This window comes from Caretta caretta, chromosome 2 (assembly GCF_965140235.1).
Source record: "Caretta caretta isolate rCarCar2 chromosome 2, rCarCar1.hap1, whole genome shotgun sequence".
In the NCBI taxonomy this organism is placed as follows: Eukaryota; Metazoa; Chordata; order Testudines; family Cheloniidae; genus Caretta; species Caretta caretta.
Genome location: NC_134207.1, coordinates 172,871,795 through 172,890,933, shown reverse-complemented (window position 1 = coordinate 172,890,933; position 19,139 = coordinate 172,871,795). Strand labels below are relative to the sequence as shown.

Sequence of the window (19,139 nt, the reverse complement as noted above, 5' to 3'; positions counted from 1 at the left end):
CTATTTTTTAGGTTTCTCTCTTTCAGAAGAGATAAGCCAGCAAGAGAAATTGGCACTATTTCTAATTACGCTGTTAATGCAAAAAAAATAAAATAAAATAAAAAATCCATCAATCCCTCTGAATTTGTCATCCTGTCTGGTTGTCTCCTTTTTTCCTTCACTTTTTTCACATCTTTTTCTTTTCCAGTTTCCTGCTTTTTTTTCAAGTGCATAAATACTGGCTTAGCAAAGAATGTGTTGCACCAAATAAGACATTAAGGGTTTGATCCTCAGCTGGTGTAAACTGTTGTCATTTCATTAAAGTCAACAGAGCTTAGTCACCAGCTGAGGACGTGGCCACAAGATTACATGAAGGAGCCCATGTGAGCAAGTTTTAAAGCCTTTGGTTTTCAGATGCATTGCATTGAATAGGCTTTAGTTCTTCTTAAATGACTCAAGGATCTTCCCCTCTTTAAGATGGAAAAAGAAATGTTCAAAACATTTTTTAAATAGATAATGTTCCCCTTGAGTTTCCTTTTCCTGTTCTCAATAATACCCAATAGAATTGACAAAGAATGATGTTTGAAAACTTATTTCTGGCAAATTCCAGAGGCAGTGTCTAAGACAGGGATCGGCAACCTTTGGCAAGCAGCCTGTCAGGGAAAGCCACTGGTGGGCCGGGACGGTTTGTTTACCTGCAGCGTCCACAGGTTTGGCCAATTGCAGCTCCCACTAGCCGCTGTTCGCTGTTCCAGGCCAATGGGGGCTGCGGGAAGAGGTGGCCCGGCCTGACGGGCCGTGTGCAAAAGGTTGCCGATCCTGGTCTAAGAAGTTTGTGTGAGCATTTTTGGGAAGGAGTGTACTTTGGTATATTATTGGTACCATCATCTGTTTAATATAAATACTGGGCTGTCAATTGCACTGTTAAACAATAATAGAATTCTATTTATATAAATATTTTTGGACGTTTTCCACATTTTCAAATATATTGATTTCAATTACAACACAGAATACAAAGTGTACAGTGCTCACTTTATATTTATTTTTTATTATAAATATTTGCACTGTAAAAACAAAAGTAATTGTATTTTTTCAATTCACTTAATGCAAGTATTTTAGTGCAATCTCTTTATCATGAACGTTGAACTTACAAATGTAGAATTATGTACAAAAAACAACTGCATTCAAAAATAAAACAATGTAAAACTTTAGAGCCTACAAGTCCACTCAATCCTAGTTCTTGTTCAGCCAATCACTCAGATAAACAAGTTTGTTTACATTTGCACGAGATAATGCTGCCCACTTCTTGTTTACAATATCAGCTGAAAGTAAGAACAGACATACTCAAAGCACTATTGTAGCCGGCATTGCAAGATATTTATGAGCCAGATGCACTAAAGATTTACATGTCCCTTCATGCTTCAGTCACCATTACAGAGGACATGGGTCCATGCTGATGATGGGTTCTGCTCGATAAAGATCCCAAGCATTGCAGACCAACGCATGTTCATTTTCATCATCTGAATCAGATGCCACCGGCAGAAGACTGATTTTCTTTTTTGGTGGTTTGGGGTCTGTAGTTTCTGCTTCGGAGTTTTGCTCTTTTAAGACTTCTGAAAGCATGCTCCACACCTCGTCCCGATGAGATTTTGGAAGGCACTTTAGATTCTTAAATCTTGGGTCAGGTACTGTTGCTATCTTTAGAAATCTCACATTAGTACCTTCTTTGTGTTTTATCAAATCTGCAGTGAAAGTGTTCTTAAAATGAACAACATGTGCTGGGTCATCATCCAAGACTGCTATAACATGAAATATATCGTAGAATGGAGGTAAACCACAGAGTAGGAGACATACAATTCTCCCCCAAGGAGTTCAGTCACAAATTTAATTAATGCATTATTATATGAATCACCATTAGAGGTTAGAGAATGATTCCGAACAAATAATTTGACTGTCTCCCCTACCTTGTTTACAATTTTTTCTGTGATGGATATTTCTTCCAATTCAATTATTATTTGATATATTTCTTGTTCCATAGCTTGTGAGTGAGCAATTCATGGTGAAATGTCTAGAATGGGATGAAAGGTCACATGGTATGCTTTGTTCATATAGGGATGAATGTTGGTCTCCAGGGTGAATATTTGCAATTACAAAATCAAAATTTGCTTTCTTCCATTTTTTGCTGGGCTTATTTAAATTTGCTGTTTGGGCAAACAGTAGTGCTAGCTATCTCATTTGCTGTGTGTGAATGTTCAGGAAAACAAATACATCTGCAGCATATTTGTTTTAAAATTCTAATATATTTTCCTCCAGTTACTATCTACAGTCTCTTGTTTGTTTTCAAAGATAACCTTTGGTGGCATGCCTTTTTCTGGGAAGCCAAGTTCAAATAGCAGGAAAAACTTCAAAGGCTGTATGGAAAGCATCAATTACAATGGTAATAATATCACAGACCTTGCCAAGAGGAGGAAATTGGAACCTTCTAATGGGGTGAGAACTTTTTCACGATCATCTAAACTTCTGACAAGTAATGGAGCATACATAGATAGTGTGACTCTGTGTGTAGCTGATACCCATGTGATATATTGTAGTAACATGATATGATAAATAACTTTTATCACATACCTGTGCAGTTTACCACATACTTATGAGCACATTACTTTACCCCTTTGCCAGCTTCTCATGGGTCTTACTCCAACATTCCAAACTGGTGGTGTAGTTTCAGACAGCTGCTATTTAAAAAAAAAAAAAAAAACTGATAACTTTCTCCTTTTCTGGTTGGATATTAATTCCTGAGCCAGTGATAGCTTTCCTAGATGTAAACATGTCGTGGCTTCAAAGTCTAATCTCTCATGTCCCTAAAGAGTTAGTAGTGGGGATACCATTGGAGAGAGGAGATTCTCCACTTCACCTGGCATTGGATTCTAGCCCTAGAAGGCCTCAAGATATCAGACTTTATCAGACTTTAAAGTCATGTTGTTTTATAAATAGAAAAGCTATTTTGGAGGTAGTTTACATTATATTAATTTCATTTTTTCTCTCCCTTGGAAGAACTGCACAATGGTACTCATGAAAACGAAATCCTATGTCTTTACCAGAGGAGGGATACAAGAACTAGTCCCATTAATATTTTTAAGTCTGTAAAAAAATTCCTAAAATAGCTTTTCTGTAATATATGTGGCACACATGGAATACATGGTGTTGTAGTGTAGAATAAATGTTTTACTGTCATGAGTCCAGGATGACCTGCCTACATCATTCATGGCTTCCCCCTTCATAAGCATTGTAACCCTCACAAACTCCTGCCAATAATATCTTCATACAACATCATGAGCATTGTAACACTCACAACATCATGTACTCTTTATAAATACACATGCATATGTGATGGTGATGAAATCGTATAAAATTCCTAATTAATCTATACATATTGTATATGGTTTTAATATTAATATGCTGATATAAAGTATCTGAGGAATATGGCTGAGTGATCAAGACTGCGGGAATGATAATTTTGAATTTTCTGATTTTCATCTTAAAATCTCTGAAAAAGCTAAACTTTAAACAGTAACACTGTTTTGCACAAATAGTACATTTTGTTATTTCTACACCAAATTTCTTTAGACATGACAAAGACATTAAGCATGATGTGCATGCCAGGTATGAAACTCTGCTTCAGTATAAGAGTTTTAAAACCCAACCATCCTGAATCCTTGAAATTCCTCCTGTTCTTCAGGGGATTTCCTGCCAGACATGGTGAAATCCAATTAATAATATTGAATTCCTGTGAAAAAAGATGCTCTGTTTTCTGTAGGATATGTGGGATTTTAAGTGTCCCACACTGTACAGGACAAATGAGCTAAGCAGCACACGTTATATGAGAAATCTTGCCAGATTTTCAGTTGGGTGCCTAATTCAAGCCTGATTTCTGAATCCCTGTTAAGGAAGGGTATTTATATGTGTGCTTAAGTCCAATTTAAGTCAATGGGATTTAAGTCCATGCTTGCATGCTTTCCTGGAATAGGAACAGTTTTAAGTATGTTACTTTAGTGCTTTCCTGAATTGAGGCCCCAGATAAGTTGCATGATTCTCAGAAGTGCTGAACACCCAATGTCAGTCCTGTAACCTATGGGTGCTGTGGGTTTTCAAAACCTTTAGAAATCAGACTACTTATTTAGTTGCATAAATAGTGACAGGGATAGATGAGAATCCCTCTTCTTTTTTTGGTATGAAATTATATTACAGTGAGATCCACAGATGTAGTATTGTTATTCACTAGTGCGTCATCAAGAGTCTATTGCAGGCTCGTTTAATTCGATGGTTCTTTTGATTTCCAGTTCTAAGAATGACTATAAAAATAGAAGTGACCTTTGTTTTCAGTAGAATTACTTACACTGCCTCACCTCTGCAAAAACAAAATCAATTTTGTTCTAATTAAACCAACATGGATTTTTATGTTCCTTGCAAAAGCTTTTTTGCTCTTCTTCCTCAGCCTGATTTAGCATGAAAACTTGGGTTTTGTTGATGATACTATTATTAACCATGTCCATTCTGGTGATGTCTAGGCATTAACTAAGATTGAGCTTCCATTGTAGTAGGTGCTGTACAAACGCAGAGTAGCAGAGAGCCCATGCCATGGCAACCTTACTATCTAAGTAGACCAGACAGACAAAAGGTAGGCAAAAGAGATATAATACAAGCAGAATGGTCAGTGTTAGAGCTGGGCAGGAAATTGTTTTCCTGTCACACTTAAACTATTCTGTGTCGGGGTGAACCTGAGACTTTTCAAAGCTTTTTTGCAAAGAGAGAGAGAGAGAGACCCACCCCAGATTATCCAAGAACCAGGTGGTCCCAAGTGAATGCCACCATCACCACACTATTCTGGAACAGGTCCCTCTCAGCCTCTCCTGTTGAAGTTGTTACACTTTGTATAAATAAATATTTATTAGAGCAGGGACTTGAACCAGAAATTCCCACATCAGTGCCCTAACCACTGGATTACAGAATCAGTCTCTCTCTCTAGCCCAATAAATATTGAATGATTTATTTAAAAAATGGAACAGCTCCAACAAGAGTGATTGGGGCAGAGACTGACTCTGTAAGCTGGAGGTTAGAGCCCTCCCTTGGAACGTTGGTGACCTAGTCCCTGTCCTGTCCCTAATCAGGGTCCTGGGTCTTCCACATGCCAGATGTATGCCTTAATCACCAAGTTCTTGGCTGTTCTGGGTTTGATCTTGCTCTCTCTCTCTTTCTGACCAGAAATGACATCCTGGACCTGAGACACCTTCCCAACTGAAGTTTCATTTTACTGGTACATCAGCAAATCAGCATTTTCTTACAAAAATCTGTTTTGTTGAAAAATTCGCAACCAGCTCTAATCAATGTTATGACAGCAAGTTTAATGTTGCTTCCACTATTGGTGGGGGGGGGCGGAGGAGGAGGGAGGGAGGAAGGAGGGGTTAGCTAGGAGGAAATTGGCTAAATAGAAAGTCAAAGGAAAGGTAGAGGAGTGATGAGAACAGAGTGGGTGAGAAGGAGGGGAGAAAGTATGAAGGGCAGGTGTGGACTGAGGCTGAGGTGAAGAGACTGTGCAAGAGGGGACAAGGAGTGGGTTGGAGCAAGCAGCCAATCAGTGCAGGTCAAAGAAAATCCAGTCAAAACCATAGAGAATATCAGTGTACATCAGTCCCTGTTTAAACTGTTTCCACAGCTGCTCTCCTGACTTCAGTCTCTGCCTGGCTCCTCTTTGCCGTTTCTTTCCCCAAGGCTACATTGTGGGGGAGAGAGAAAAGATGCTGCATAGGTGTTCATGCTTGGATGATGGAGGGAAGGGCCTCTCCCTTGCACAGTTCTTGGCCTGGAGGGTGCTGGGGGAGGGTGTGTCCAAGGCTGAACCCCATTTTACCCCTGTCTCTCCCCCACCAATGCAGCAGGTTAACCAGCTTAACCAGCTTCTCCCGCTGCTCTGCTAGCTTCAGTCTCAATGCATAAGCTAAATATGAAGGGAGTATTTTTTTTATTTAAACTGTGTGCTTTAGACCAGCATTGTGTTAAGCCTGAAGATGAGTAAAAATCTATTTTTATAAAAATAATGAACGAACGCTTGATAAAACGTTAGCAGCGGGATATAGGCTTTGCAAAACAATCCGTTCTGAGTTACCTCTCTTTTGAGAATATGTATTCAGTTTATAGTTCTGTTCATTTGGAAAAGGTTTTAAAAGGCAGTTGTTTTTCCAGCAGCAGTGATGCCTGGATGTGGGTAGGAAAAAATGTAAATGTAGACTTATAAATGTAAATTTAGAGTTAATTTACAATATAGGGTAAAGATCATAATGCAAAGCCCAAGCTGTCTAACTTGAGAAGCTTCCACTGTTAGTCTTCTAGCATACTGTTAATAATTTTGCAATAAGAACAAAAGTCTCAACATAAATGCACGGTATATATTTGACTTTCAGACTTCAGTGCTGGATGAGTACTTCAGCAATTGATTCTGAACCTAGTCCATAGAAAAGGATCCATTTCTCTTTGAAAAATATGAATCTCGTTATTGTGGCAAACTTCAGATGAGTTCTAACTCTTTTCCCAGCTCTAGTAGACCATCTAAGTGAACTGGGCTTTACATAAAAGAGTAGTTTCCTGATGATGTACAGTCATGGAGGGAAATAATAATCCAGTTTAGATTAAGTTGAATATCTCAGTAGAGAAAAGATCAGATTGGCTAACTGACAGAGAAACATGAAGGGAGTTATACCCTAGAATTATATGCTTCTTCCACAAGTAATCCTTTACACTGTTAGCATTTAGGAATACATTATCTCATTCCTGTGTAAGGGATTTGCATGCATTCACACCCATTAGCAATTGTGGGAGTTACATATGCAACTCTCCCATGCATTAGAGGCAAGAGAGATTTAACGGTTCAAGACAGAATGTCAATCAGTTGTGAAAGCCAAGGCATCTTTGTCCTAAGGAAAATCTCAGTTCGTCACAGTAATAAAGCAACAAGAACTCTTAAATGCATGATACGTGTGCCACGGACTGCTGATTAATTCACTAGGTACTAGGACAAAACACTTAGAATGCTGCCTTGTGTACCTGGTATGTCACCATTGAAGTGCCATCACAGAATGTCAGCTCTTCAGAGACACTGTGGTGCTCTGTGTCCATGCAGGACTAACTTGTCTACACAGGAGTAGTTACTTCCAGTTAATTGGCAGTCAATTAGTTCAATGTAGTTAACATATTTGCAAAGGCTAGTCTGGATACTCTGCAAATTTTTGTTCCAGGATACAAAATTTGTGATTTACCCTAGGGCTCAACCTCGCGGATTCTGTAACAAATGTTTGGGGATGTTCAAACTAATGTTTACAAATGTATTAATTAACTTGGGTAAAATTTCAGTCAATTAAAACCTCAAGGTGAAAATCTCTAGGCAAGCCCACTGGGACTCGCTTACAGTAAAGCAGTGAAGATGGTCCTTACCCTTTATCAGTTAGGTGTTTTTCATGCTCCTCATTCATGCTGTGAATTAAAAGCTTCAATAACTCTTTGAAACAGTGAAGTCCCTAAACTCTTGAATATAATGTTGTGTGATATATTATATGTTCCAGATGTGTGTTACAATGATACTGTAACACTGGGATTGTAATAAAGACAGACACTGGTCTTTAACATGTTCAGAATAAACACTTTTATTTTTTTAGACTCAGGGTGTCTTACATAGTTAGAACTTCTGTGCTGATGACAGCTAAATAGTAAATCTGGTAATTATACTGCCCTCTAGAGGCAGGATGCCAGGCCGTATAACTTTCTGGCACTGTGTATAATGTCAATCTGATACGTGGATTGCATCTGTAAAAACTTCCAATTTGAATACTATAATGCCACAGAAGCTGCTTACTTTTAAATTTGTATCTGGCATGGGAGCACTGTGTACTAGCACATAGGAGATATGTAAGTGAGGGGAATCATGCTCTTCCCATGATTGGTGTCTGTCTGCTATAAAAGAAAGTCAATGATATTTTAGGATTTATTTTTCTTAAAAAAAAAAATAAAAAAATTAAAAAAATTTTAAAAAATCATTTTTGCTCCTCAGGGGATTAGTAATGACATGCAAAGTTTGTCACTGTTAAGTCACCATATGTAATTCATCCCTGGTCAGTAATCTTTACATCTAAACATATGTGCTTATTTCATCATCATAACCTGTCTCTCATGCATTTTAACATGCAAAACGCCCCACACATTTACTTCAGTTGAAGTCTCATAAATAGAATGAAGCTCATACTCAGAAACCACACATTTCTAGCACTATTTATGGATGTAGAAAAGTTTAAACACTGTATTTAAGTTTGGGGTTTTGTGCTGTTTGTTTTTGTTTTGTTTTAGGGAAACTTAAGTTTTTCGTGTGTGGAACCACATACGGTGCCTGTCTTTTTCAATGCTACCAGTTACCTGGAAGTGCTTGGTCGCCTGAATCAGGACCTGCTTTCAGTCAATTTCCAGTTTCGGACCTGGAACCCCAATGGACTTCTCCTGTTCAGCAACTTTGCCGATGGATTGGGTAATGTCGAGATTGACCTGACTGAAGGCAAAGTCAGTGTTCACATCAATGTCACCCAGGTGAAGAAGAACCGAATAGACATCTCATCAGGTAAGCAGATTTTCAGGGTTTCAGGTTTATTGTAAGTCTCACAACAGCCACAGTGAGTTCAAAATTGAAAGAGTTTTATCCCTTGGACTTAAGTTCCAAATTTAACAACATTTTTTATTGTAGATTAATGAAATCCTTTATTTTATGCTTTGATGAACGAGAGGTGGAAGATGTGAAAATGGTATTTTCTTTTATAACTTCCTCTCATCTCATCCTTAGTATTCTCTACCTCATTTTGTTTTGAATAGTTGTGCTAAGCAAACATTTATAGTTGGTCTAAGGACATTTCTCAAGTATTAAAGTATGGTTATGCTACATTTTTCCTTTCTAATGGCTATTGAGTTTTCTGTCTTTTTATCCCTTGCTCCATTATCAAAGCAGCATTTATTTTTCCTCCCTCTCAAAGGGAAGACAGCATAGCCATTTCAAAGGTTGCTGTCAGTCTGATCTGTCAGTATGGAGATTGGAACCTCTCATGTTCATTCAACCTTCTACCTCTTCATTTCCCCAGAGACCATCAGTGGGTACATCTATAGTGGGGAAAATAATACATTTGAACTAATATGGTGAAAGATACTATTTTTATCTTAGCGTGGATGAGGGCAGTCATGTTTAAAAAAAACATGGTTAACCTTAGAGTTGGGTTAGATTTGAAAAGTAATTATCCAATGGTAAATCATGACCAGCTAGTGTACTTTTAAACATGGTTGTCTTTGTCCATCGTAAAGGCAGTATTGTGGGCAACATTGTGTTAGTTAAGCTATGTCAGTCAACATATTTTCTGATGTGATGCATTTTCCCAGTAAAGATATGCTCAACAGTGTACCTGATCATTGTCATGGTGAGCTAGGTTACCCAAGTTTGCTTTCAAACCCAAGTGCTCTGTATGTCAGTGTGATACATTTTCTAGAATTGAGGTCAGGCTAATGCCAGATATGATATATAGCTATTAATTCACCAAGAACTTCATAGACTTAAATTTGAACTTTTTCGGGGGAGAAGGGTGGGTCATATACTTTAATCTTCACCTAACATTTCTGTTCTATCAGTGTTCGGAGGTTAGCATAATGGGGAAAAAAAGAAACCACTTTTCATAGATAACCTATCTGAAGTGTACTAGCTGAATATTCATGCTGTACACAATTAATAATTTTAAAAGGGAGCTTTGAGGAAGTGTAAAACAAGAAAAATGCTTTGTATTTTTTTTAAATAAAAGTATTTATCATGTGGATGAATCAGGACAGTAACCATTTATTTGATAGGTTTCAGAGCAGCAGCCGTGTTAGTCTGTATTCGCAAAAAGAAAAGGAGGACTTGTGGCACAAGTACTCCTTTTCTTTTTGCGAATTTATCTGATGTGTGGAAATATTTTTATGAGTTCTTTTCTTTCTTTTCAGCTCACTAAGGCATAAAATAGAGCTGAATAAAACTTTTGCTACAAATCTAAAATTAGAGGAGTGTGTAACCTGTTTAGAAGTAGAACTGAATATAATATAATAGTCATAGCACCATTTAAAAAAAAATCTAAAGTATTTCGTTCTGAGTTGGTGGAATTGGAACATTTTATGAAATATGTCAGTGATGTTTTATGTTATTTTTACTATTAGATTTGGTGGTTAGGTATTGTTTGCTGTTGTTTTAGCTTGGCAGTATTAACACTGTAGATTTTATTTTATTTTCCTGTGTATTTACAATGTGCAAATGATAAGAGTCAGTAGTGCTCTGGATCTAGTGCAGGGAATGGAGAGGGAATATTTTGGCTCATGTGCTGGCACCTCTTAACAATAAATACCTTGCCCCTCCACCTGCTTGCTCTCTTGCTCTGCTGCCCCAAAGTCTGGTTTAAAGACAGTTTCTTCCTGATGCCATAGGGGGCTGTCAGTATACTTTTGCATTGCATTTTGAATCATCATCAATTTGTTCTGGAAGTAGATTTCACAATCTGTTCAGCAAAATATTTGGAGTCCTTAAAATTTCACCAAGTTGCCATTAATTTGCCTGAAGCTTGACTTGGAGTGAAACCATATAAAACATCATTTAACATTTTGTGAAGCGGACTCGCGTGAAGAGGAATCAAAAATGTTTGCACAAACCTCTGCCAAAATAAGCCACTGGATTTTATACAGCTGTAACCTAACATCAAGACACATGACTTCTTCCTCCAAAAGAAATCCTTCCAATCTACCTGGATGGTTTAATCGATAGTCCAGGAATCACATACAGCCATTTCATTTTATGACTGTGTTTACTATTCTTGGTCCTTGCTTCCATTGGTGCTGTATATTATGGTTATGGGTGCCTTATGGTGCTCAATAATATTAATAATATGCTTGGTAGTACATTTTTGTCTTTACACGCATTTGTGTTTGGATAGTCATCCTGCATGTCTTTTGATCCATTTTACTTCCTTATTGTCGCTTGAGAATCAGTGTGCTTGAATTGTGTATGCATATGAGGGTAAGTAGAAGACTCTAGTTCTCTGTCAAAACTGATGACTTGCTAATTAATTTCCCATCCTTCTAAATGATTACTTGATACTCCAAATTCTCTTATTAAAACATTGTGCCTCTGTTGTACAGTGCCTTGTGATGTCTGGTAAGATTCAGATGATATATCAGCTGAAGCTTTTGTTGTCATCTTGGCAGAGCTTTCATATTTAATTAGATTGAATATGTTGTCTATGTACAGACAGGCAGCTCTTATTTTACATATTTTCATGGTATTTTATAGAACATTTGCTGAGTCATTTGCATTTCTAGCAGCCTCATAGCACCTATACCCATATTTATTGCTACCTATTGATGTCAGTGAGATGAATGGTTTACAGGTCATTGTAAAAGATACTAGGTACAACTGCAAAGTTTAGAGGCAATAGAATCAAGTAATCATCAAGGAGAATAAATTGACTGTGGTAAGAAAAGTGAGCATTGCTGTTAATTTGAGGGCTCTAAAGGAGGTTTATTGTTTGTCTTTAATGGCAATTCTGCTGCTCCTATTGTCATTTTATATAATGCTGCAGTGCTATATTCATCCAGAATTCTGTAAAGTAGTTTAATTTAAATCCTCACTATATTGCTGATCAATTGCCTTTACTTCTTCCCTGAGGTAATAGGGTACAATCATGAACTTTCTTTCCTCAGCTTAAAATGTGTTTTCCATTAGCAGAAGTTGATTGCTCAAGTATTTACAGAAAGCAAATGCAAAAGGGTTTATGGAAAATTCATTTTCAAATATGAGGGCATACTTTGGGAAAATCTGTTATGGTATTTTCAGGTCCCAGCAATAAATATTACATTTTGAGGGTGTTTTGCGTATATTAAAATGTTGTGTATTAGAGATTCTTTTGACCAAATTCCAACCTCTTGAGGTTTGAAGTCTGTTGAACATTCTTCCTTTCACTGTTCGGGAAGGAAGCTACATTAATGCAATTTTGTTCAAAAACAATGTGCCTTCTGCACAGTTGGACAGATATAATGAATGAGATGGACTGTGTCAGAAGCAGTGAAGACAGGAGAAAGCAAGGGATGAGCAGAGATTGGGTGAGAGAGGATGTCCAGAATTAACATTATGACCTTCAGCTGCGATTGTGATGCTAACTAGCAACGTTGTTTGGGGTGATATCTTATATTAAACGATAAACATTCAAAAGTAAAAACCTAGTGGTGGTCGTGGTACATGTAGGTACCAATAACAGGGAAGGATAGGAGAGAGGTCCTGGAGGCCAAATTTAGGTTGCTAGGTAAGAGATTGAAGTCCAAGACCTCCATGGTAACAGGTGTAGGAAGGAGGGGTTTAGATTTATTAGAAACTGGGGAAACTTTTGGGAAAGGGGGAGCCTATATAACAGTGGTGGGCAACCTGCGGCCCAGAAGGGTAAGCTAATTGTGGGTTGCGAGACATTTTGCGGACATTGACCATCCACAGGCATGGCCTCCCACAGCTTCCAGCGGCCACGGTTCTCCATTCCCAGCCAATGAGAGCTGCATGAAGCAGTGGCCAGCATGTCCCTGCAGTCCGTACCACTTTCCAAAGCTCCCATTTGCCAGGAACGGCAAACCGCAGCCGTTTCCCAGCCAATGGGAGCTGCAGGGGCCATGCCTGTGGATGGTCAATGTCCACAAAATATATCGCGGCCCACAATCAGCTTACCCTGATGGGCCGCATGCGGCCCACGGGGCGCAGGTTGCCAGACACTGCTGTACAGGAAGGATGATTTCCACCTAAACCAAAATGGAACCATATTGCTAGCACTTAACAGAACAGGTCATGCTGGTGGGGGAGTGGCACTATATATGAAAGAAAGTGTAGAATCAAATGAAGTAAAAATCTTAAATGAACCAAACTACCATAGAATCTGTATGGATAGTAATTCCATGCTCAAATAATAATAATAATAATAATAATTAATAATAATTAATAATAAATAATATCGCAGTAGGGATATATTGCCAACCACCTGACCAGGATGGTGATAGAGACTGTGAAATGCTCAGGGAGATTAGAGAGGCTATTACAATAAAAACTCAATAATAATGGGGGATTTCAACTATCCCCATATTGGCTGGGTACATGTCATCTCAGGACGGGATGCAGAGGTAAAATTTCTTGACACCTTAAATGACTGCTTCTTGGAGTAGCTAGTCCTGGAGCCCACAAGAGGAGAGGCAATTCTTGATTTAGTCCTAAGTGGAGCACAGGATCAGGTCCAAGAAGTGATTATAGCTTGACAGCTTGGTAATAGTGCCCATAATATAATTAAATGCAACATCCCTGTGGCGGGGAAAACACCACAGCAGCCCAACACTGAAGCATTTAATTTCAGAAAGGGGAACTACACAAAAATGAGGAGATCAGTTAAATAAAAATTAAAAGGTACAGCACCAAAACTAAAATCTCTGCAAACTGCATGGAAACTTTTTAAAGACACCATAATAGAGGCTCAACTTAAATGTATACCCCAAATTAAAAAACAAACAAACAAACATAGTAAGAGAACCAAAAAAGAGCCACCGTGGCTAAACAACAAAGTAAAAGAAGCAGTGAGAGGCAAAAAGTCATCCTTTAAAAAGTGGAAGTTAAATCCTAGTGAGGAAAATAGAAAGGAGCATAAATACTGACAAACGAAGTGTAAAAATACAATTAGGAAGGCCAAAAAAGAATTAGAAATACAGCTAGCCAAAGACTCAAAAAGAAATACCAAAGAAATTTAAGTATATCAGAAGTAGGAAGCCTGCTGAACAACCTGCAGGGCCACTGGACGATCAAGATGCTGAAGGAGCACTCAAGGACGATAAGGCCATTGTGGAGAAACTAAATGAATTCTTTGCATCGGTCTTCACGGCTGAGGAAGTGAGGGAGATACCCAGACTTGAGCCATTATTCTTAGGTGACAAATCTGAGGAATTGTCCCAGATATAGGTGTCATTAGAGGAGGATTTGGAACAAATTGATAAACTAAACAGTAGTAAGTCACCAAGACCAGAAGGTATTCACCCATAATCTCTGAAGGAACTCAAATGTGAAATTGCAGGACTACTAACTGTAGTCTGTAACCTATCATTTAAATCAGCTTCTGTACCAAATGACTGGAGGATAGCTAATGTGACACCAATTTTTAAAAAGGACTCCAGAGGTGACTCTGTCAATTACAGGCCAGTAAGCATGACATCAGTACTGGGCAAACTTGCTGAAACTATAGGAAAGAACAAAATTGTCAGACACATAGATGAACATAATTTGTTGGGGAAGAGTCATCATGGTTTTTCTAAAGGGAAATCATGCCTCACCAATCTACTAAAATTCTTTGAGGGGGTCAACAAGCATGTGAACAAGGGGGATCCAGTGGATATTGTGTGCTTAGATTTTTAGAAAGCCTTTGACAAGTTCCTTCACCACAAACTCTTAAGCAAAGTAAGCAGTTATGGGATAAGAGGGAAGGTTCTCTCATGGATTGGTAACTGGTTAAAAGATAGGAATCAAAGGGTAGGAATAAATGGTCAGTTTTCAGAATGGAGAGAGGTGAATAGTGGTGGGGCAGTACTGGGCCTAGACCTGGAAAAAGGGATAAACAGTGAGGTGGCAAAATTTGCAGATGATACAAAACTACTCAAGATAGTTAAGTCCCAATCAGACTGTGAAGAGCTATAGAAGGATCTCTCAAAACTGGGTGACTGGGCAACAAAATGGCAGATGAAATTCAATGTTGATAAATGCAAAGTAATGCACATTGGAAAACATAATCCCAACTATACATATACAATGATGGGGTCTAAATTAGCTGTTGCCACCCAAGAAAGAGATCTTGGAGTCATTGTGGATAGTTCTCTAAAAACATCCACTCAATGTGCAGCGGCAGTCAAAAAAGAAAACAGAAAGTTGGGAATCATTAAGAAAGGGATATATAATAAGACAGAAAATATCATATTGCCTCTATATAAATCCATGGTACACCCACATCTTGAATACTGCGTGCAGATGTGGTCGCCCCATCTCAAATAAGATATATTGGAATTGGAAAAGGTTCAGAAAAGGTCAAAAGAATTATTAGGCATATGGAACGGCTGCCATATGAGCAGAGATTAATAAGACTGGGACTTTTCAGCTTGGAAAAGGGATGACTAAGGGGGGATGTGATAGAGGTCTATAAAATCATGACTGGTGTAGAGAAAGTAAATAAAGAAGTGTTATTTACTCCTTCTCATAACACAAGAACTAGGGGCTACCAAATGAAATTAATAGGCAGCAGGTTTAAAACAAACAAAAGGAAGTATTTTTTCTCACAATACAACCTGTGGAACTCCTTGCCAGAGGATGTTGTGAAGGTCAAGACTATAACAGGGTTCAAAAAAGAACTAGATAAATTCATGGAGGATATGTCCATCAATGGCTATTAGCCAGGATGGGCAGGGATGGTGTCCCTAGCCTCTGTTTGCCAGAAGCTGGGAGTGGGTGACAAGGAATGGATTACTTGATGATTACCTGTTCTGTTCATTCCCTTTGGGACACCTGGCATTGGCCACTGTTGGAAGACAGGATACTGGGCTAGATAGACTTTTGGTCTGACTTTTTTAGATAGACTTTTATGGCCATTCTTATGTTCAGATAGTGTGCCATTCCCCTCTGGGTTTGTCTGGACCAGTGATCTGCTAGGTCACTCTGATCCTTGACTCTCGAAGGCAACCTTATCCTGCTCTGCTTTGAGAACCCCCACTCCTGGGCTGTTCACACACAGCTTCTGGCATGTAAGCTGCTCCCATCTACTTGCAACTGAATGACACTAGCCAATATCTCTGGTCCCAGACACAACCCTAGGAACCTCTGTCTTTCAGTTTCCAGTTATGCCTGCTGGACACAGCAAGCTTATATAACTTCATCAATTTAACAAAGAAATTGATATGTACGAGGCTTGTTATCCCAAGGGGAGTTTGACATGCTTCAAACCAAATGCACTGCTTCAGGTAGAATAAACAAACAGATTTGTTTACTACAAAGATACATTTTAAGTGATTATAAGTCAAAGCATAACAAGTCGGATTTGGTCAAATGAAGTAAAATCAAAATGCATTCTAAGCTGATCTTAACACTTTCAATGCCCTTACAAACTTAGATGCTTCTCACCACAGGCTGGCTGATTGCTCTTCAGCCAGGATCTCCCCTTTGATCACTGCTTCAGTCACTTGGTGTGGTATCTGTAGGTGTAGGTGGAAGAGAGAGGAAGAGCATGGCAAATGTTTCTTCCTTTTATCATGTCCTTTCCTCCCTCTTGGCTTTGTTTTCCCCCACCCCCTTCAGAGTTAGGTGAGCATTACTGAGTCTCTCCAAGCAAGGTTGAGCAATTCCCCTGGTGTGGCCTGATGTTACACTAGCTGAGGATCTGGCCTAAATTACCTTCTGTTCATTTTAAAACAGCTAAAATTCAATAAACACCAGGAAAGTAAAATGGTGGAAATCATTATTGACAAAATAAACACCAAAACCCAACATCATAGACTATATTTCTAGTGTTCAAATTTTCCTAAATGGAAAAGTGGCAAGCATATCAGGAGAAAAGTATCAATGACTGCTTCTTATTAGGAAGTTATCAGTGCAAGTGAGGTTAATTTCAAATCCTCCTTTTGATGTTAATTTCTGCTGCGGCAATGTTCAATTTCTAGTAATAAAACTGGTACTAAATATAATCTCTGAATTAACCAAAGATCCTTCCCCAGGGCCAGCCTTAGGCTCTGAGCAGGAACCTAGCACTCAGGCCCTGGCTCTGCAATGTCTGGGGGATTTTCCCACTCAGTTCCAATCCTAAAAGGCTCAGATCTCTGTCCGGTGCTTCTGGGGTTGTCAATTAACTGAACAAATGGGAATTAACACAAAGGAATTGTCCCAAAGCTGGATTGAGGCTCTCTTCCTTCAGAGGACACTTGCCAGACTCTGGCCTGCTGTATTAACTTAAAGGGAATATATTGGCCCAAAATATCACGGTTTAACATGAGACTGAAACTGTCCAACATTAAACAGTTTTAAATGAGGTTTGATATCCAGAGACATCAGTTTTAGTTTCATGGCAAACACACCAAGAATCTCATGCCATATTTTAGGACTTTATTCACTAAGATACATGTGATGGGGTGTATTAAGCCTGGAGCCCCACTGTTGGAGGCCTCACGGTGCTACCATGCTTCGCCCAGAAAAGAACAGGGGATGTGGGACCTCCAAGCTGCTTAGAGCAGCTGCATGAGATGTAGCAAACCAGAAAAAGGGTTGCAGGGAGCAGTCAATCAGGCCCCAGCATGTGTTGCCAGGCATAGGGTTTGTATACTTCCCTCACACTGGTACTAAAAGTGGTGGGAAAATCACATGGATTTGCAAAAAAATGAAATCAGTGTTGAGAGAGACTGTGTGTGTGTGATGGCAAAAGGCAGATTTTTCTGGGAAGTTATGTGGGTGTGAGAGAGAGTATGTGTGAAAAATCTCTGTTATAGCAAATGACCTACTTCCATTTACACTTTGTAAAGTGTTGGAGTTTTTTGTTTTTGTTTGCTTTGTTTTGAAGAAAGCCTTTGTGAACAAGTACAGAATTTACCAAACTTGTGAGGATTTGAGGCTCGGTTCCTAAACTTTTACTATTCTGACTAGTCCTGTTGACTTCAGTGTAATGACCTGTGTGAGTAAAAATAAGAGTACATCAGCCAGATATTCCTTAAGGCCCCCCTGTGAGGTAGATAAGTATTATTATCTCAATTTTATGGATGGGGAAAGTGAAGTAGAGAGAGATGCAGGGGAATTTTTAAAGAGGGCCTATTTGGATTCACAGCACAGAATGTTAACACTCAATTTTGGATGCTGCAATATTTGAAATGGCTTCAGAGGGGGCATCTTTTTCAGTCTGGCATCTGTCTAAAACAAGCAGAGTTTAAGACCCTGAGTTTTGTTAACAGTGTAGGGACTCAGTCTCGTTTTCAATTTGTAGGCTGCCTCCAATCTCTGGAAGAGAAGGTAAAGATCACCCCCTCAGTAAAGACTGCCAGCCATTCTTTCATCAGATAAAAAAATTATCAGGTGAAAAAAAAGTATTTTCCTTTTCAATTTGACCCTTTGGTTTTTCTCATTAATGCTAGTAATTCATTATCAATAGTTGGGATTGGTACTTAATCCATTAATGACTCAAAAGCCTTCAGGTTTGTCTGTCTGTATAACTGGTGGATAAAGCTTAGGTAACACAAATCAGGAATGCCAAATACTAAGACAATCCAAATTATTTGTAGAGGAGAGAGTATGACCAACAATTTATTGAACTATACCATTCATTCCCAGTCTCACTTAGTATAGGGACATAGATTTGAGCTACAACAATTTACATCCTCTTGTTCAATGCTAGCTAGAGGTTATGTGTGTTACTTTAGGGATTTTTCTGGCATTGCCTTTGCATCTTTATAATACACAAATAAACTGACTGTGAGAGGTCCACAAGGCATACAGTAAAAAGGATTTGGGTGAATAGATTGTAGCTCATGGCAAGCTTTATCTGACTGTGACTTTACATCATATTTCATTTCACAAAGACTCAGTGCTACCATCAAACAGACTGAGCAGTACTCTATTCTTAACACTATTTAACTGCATGCTGGTTACATGTATTATTTGGGAAGTTGTTTCCAGCGTGAAATAAGTAAAAGAAATGGAGAGGGAAGGAGAGGAGATATTCCACCCCTTTACGTCAGATTATGTCACTTTACTGACTGTTTGCTCAGCCAGGTTTCTCTTTGTCCCATGGGCTTTTAGTTTTTAACCCTAAAAGGATCAAACAGGGCTGCGGGAAATAAAAAAAACGGTTGGTCAAAAATTTACTTCCAATAAGCACTGTTGAGCTAAGAGAAGGGAAGGGGACAGATCTCCCAGTATGGAAGGCAGAGGCAGCTGTCATGCAAACTCCTGATTCTGCTCTTCCCTGCACCAGAGTAAATCAGGAGTTAAGTCCATTTGGTCAACAGAGTTACTCCAATGTAAAACTTGTGTA

General features: G+C 38.7%; 1 protein-coding gene across 4 annotated transcripts in view; it reads left to right on the top strand.

Moving 5' to 3' along the window:
* The window catches only part of CNTNAP2 (contactin associated protein 2), a 1,645,619-nt gene that overhangs the window by 788,170 nt on the left and 838,310 nt on the right, over positions 1-19,139 (top strand). For all 4 annotated transcript variants that reach the window (XM_075125590.1, XM_075125593.1, XM_075125592.1 and 1 more), the window contains 2 exons: positions 2,326-2,469; positions 8,368-8,632. In XM_075125590.1, the coding sequence (XP_074981691.1) occupies positions 2,326-2,469; positions 8,368-8,632 (409 nt within the window). The remainder of the gene's footprint in view (positions 1-2,325; positions 2,470-8,367; positions 8,633-19,139) is intronic.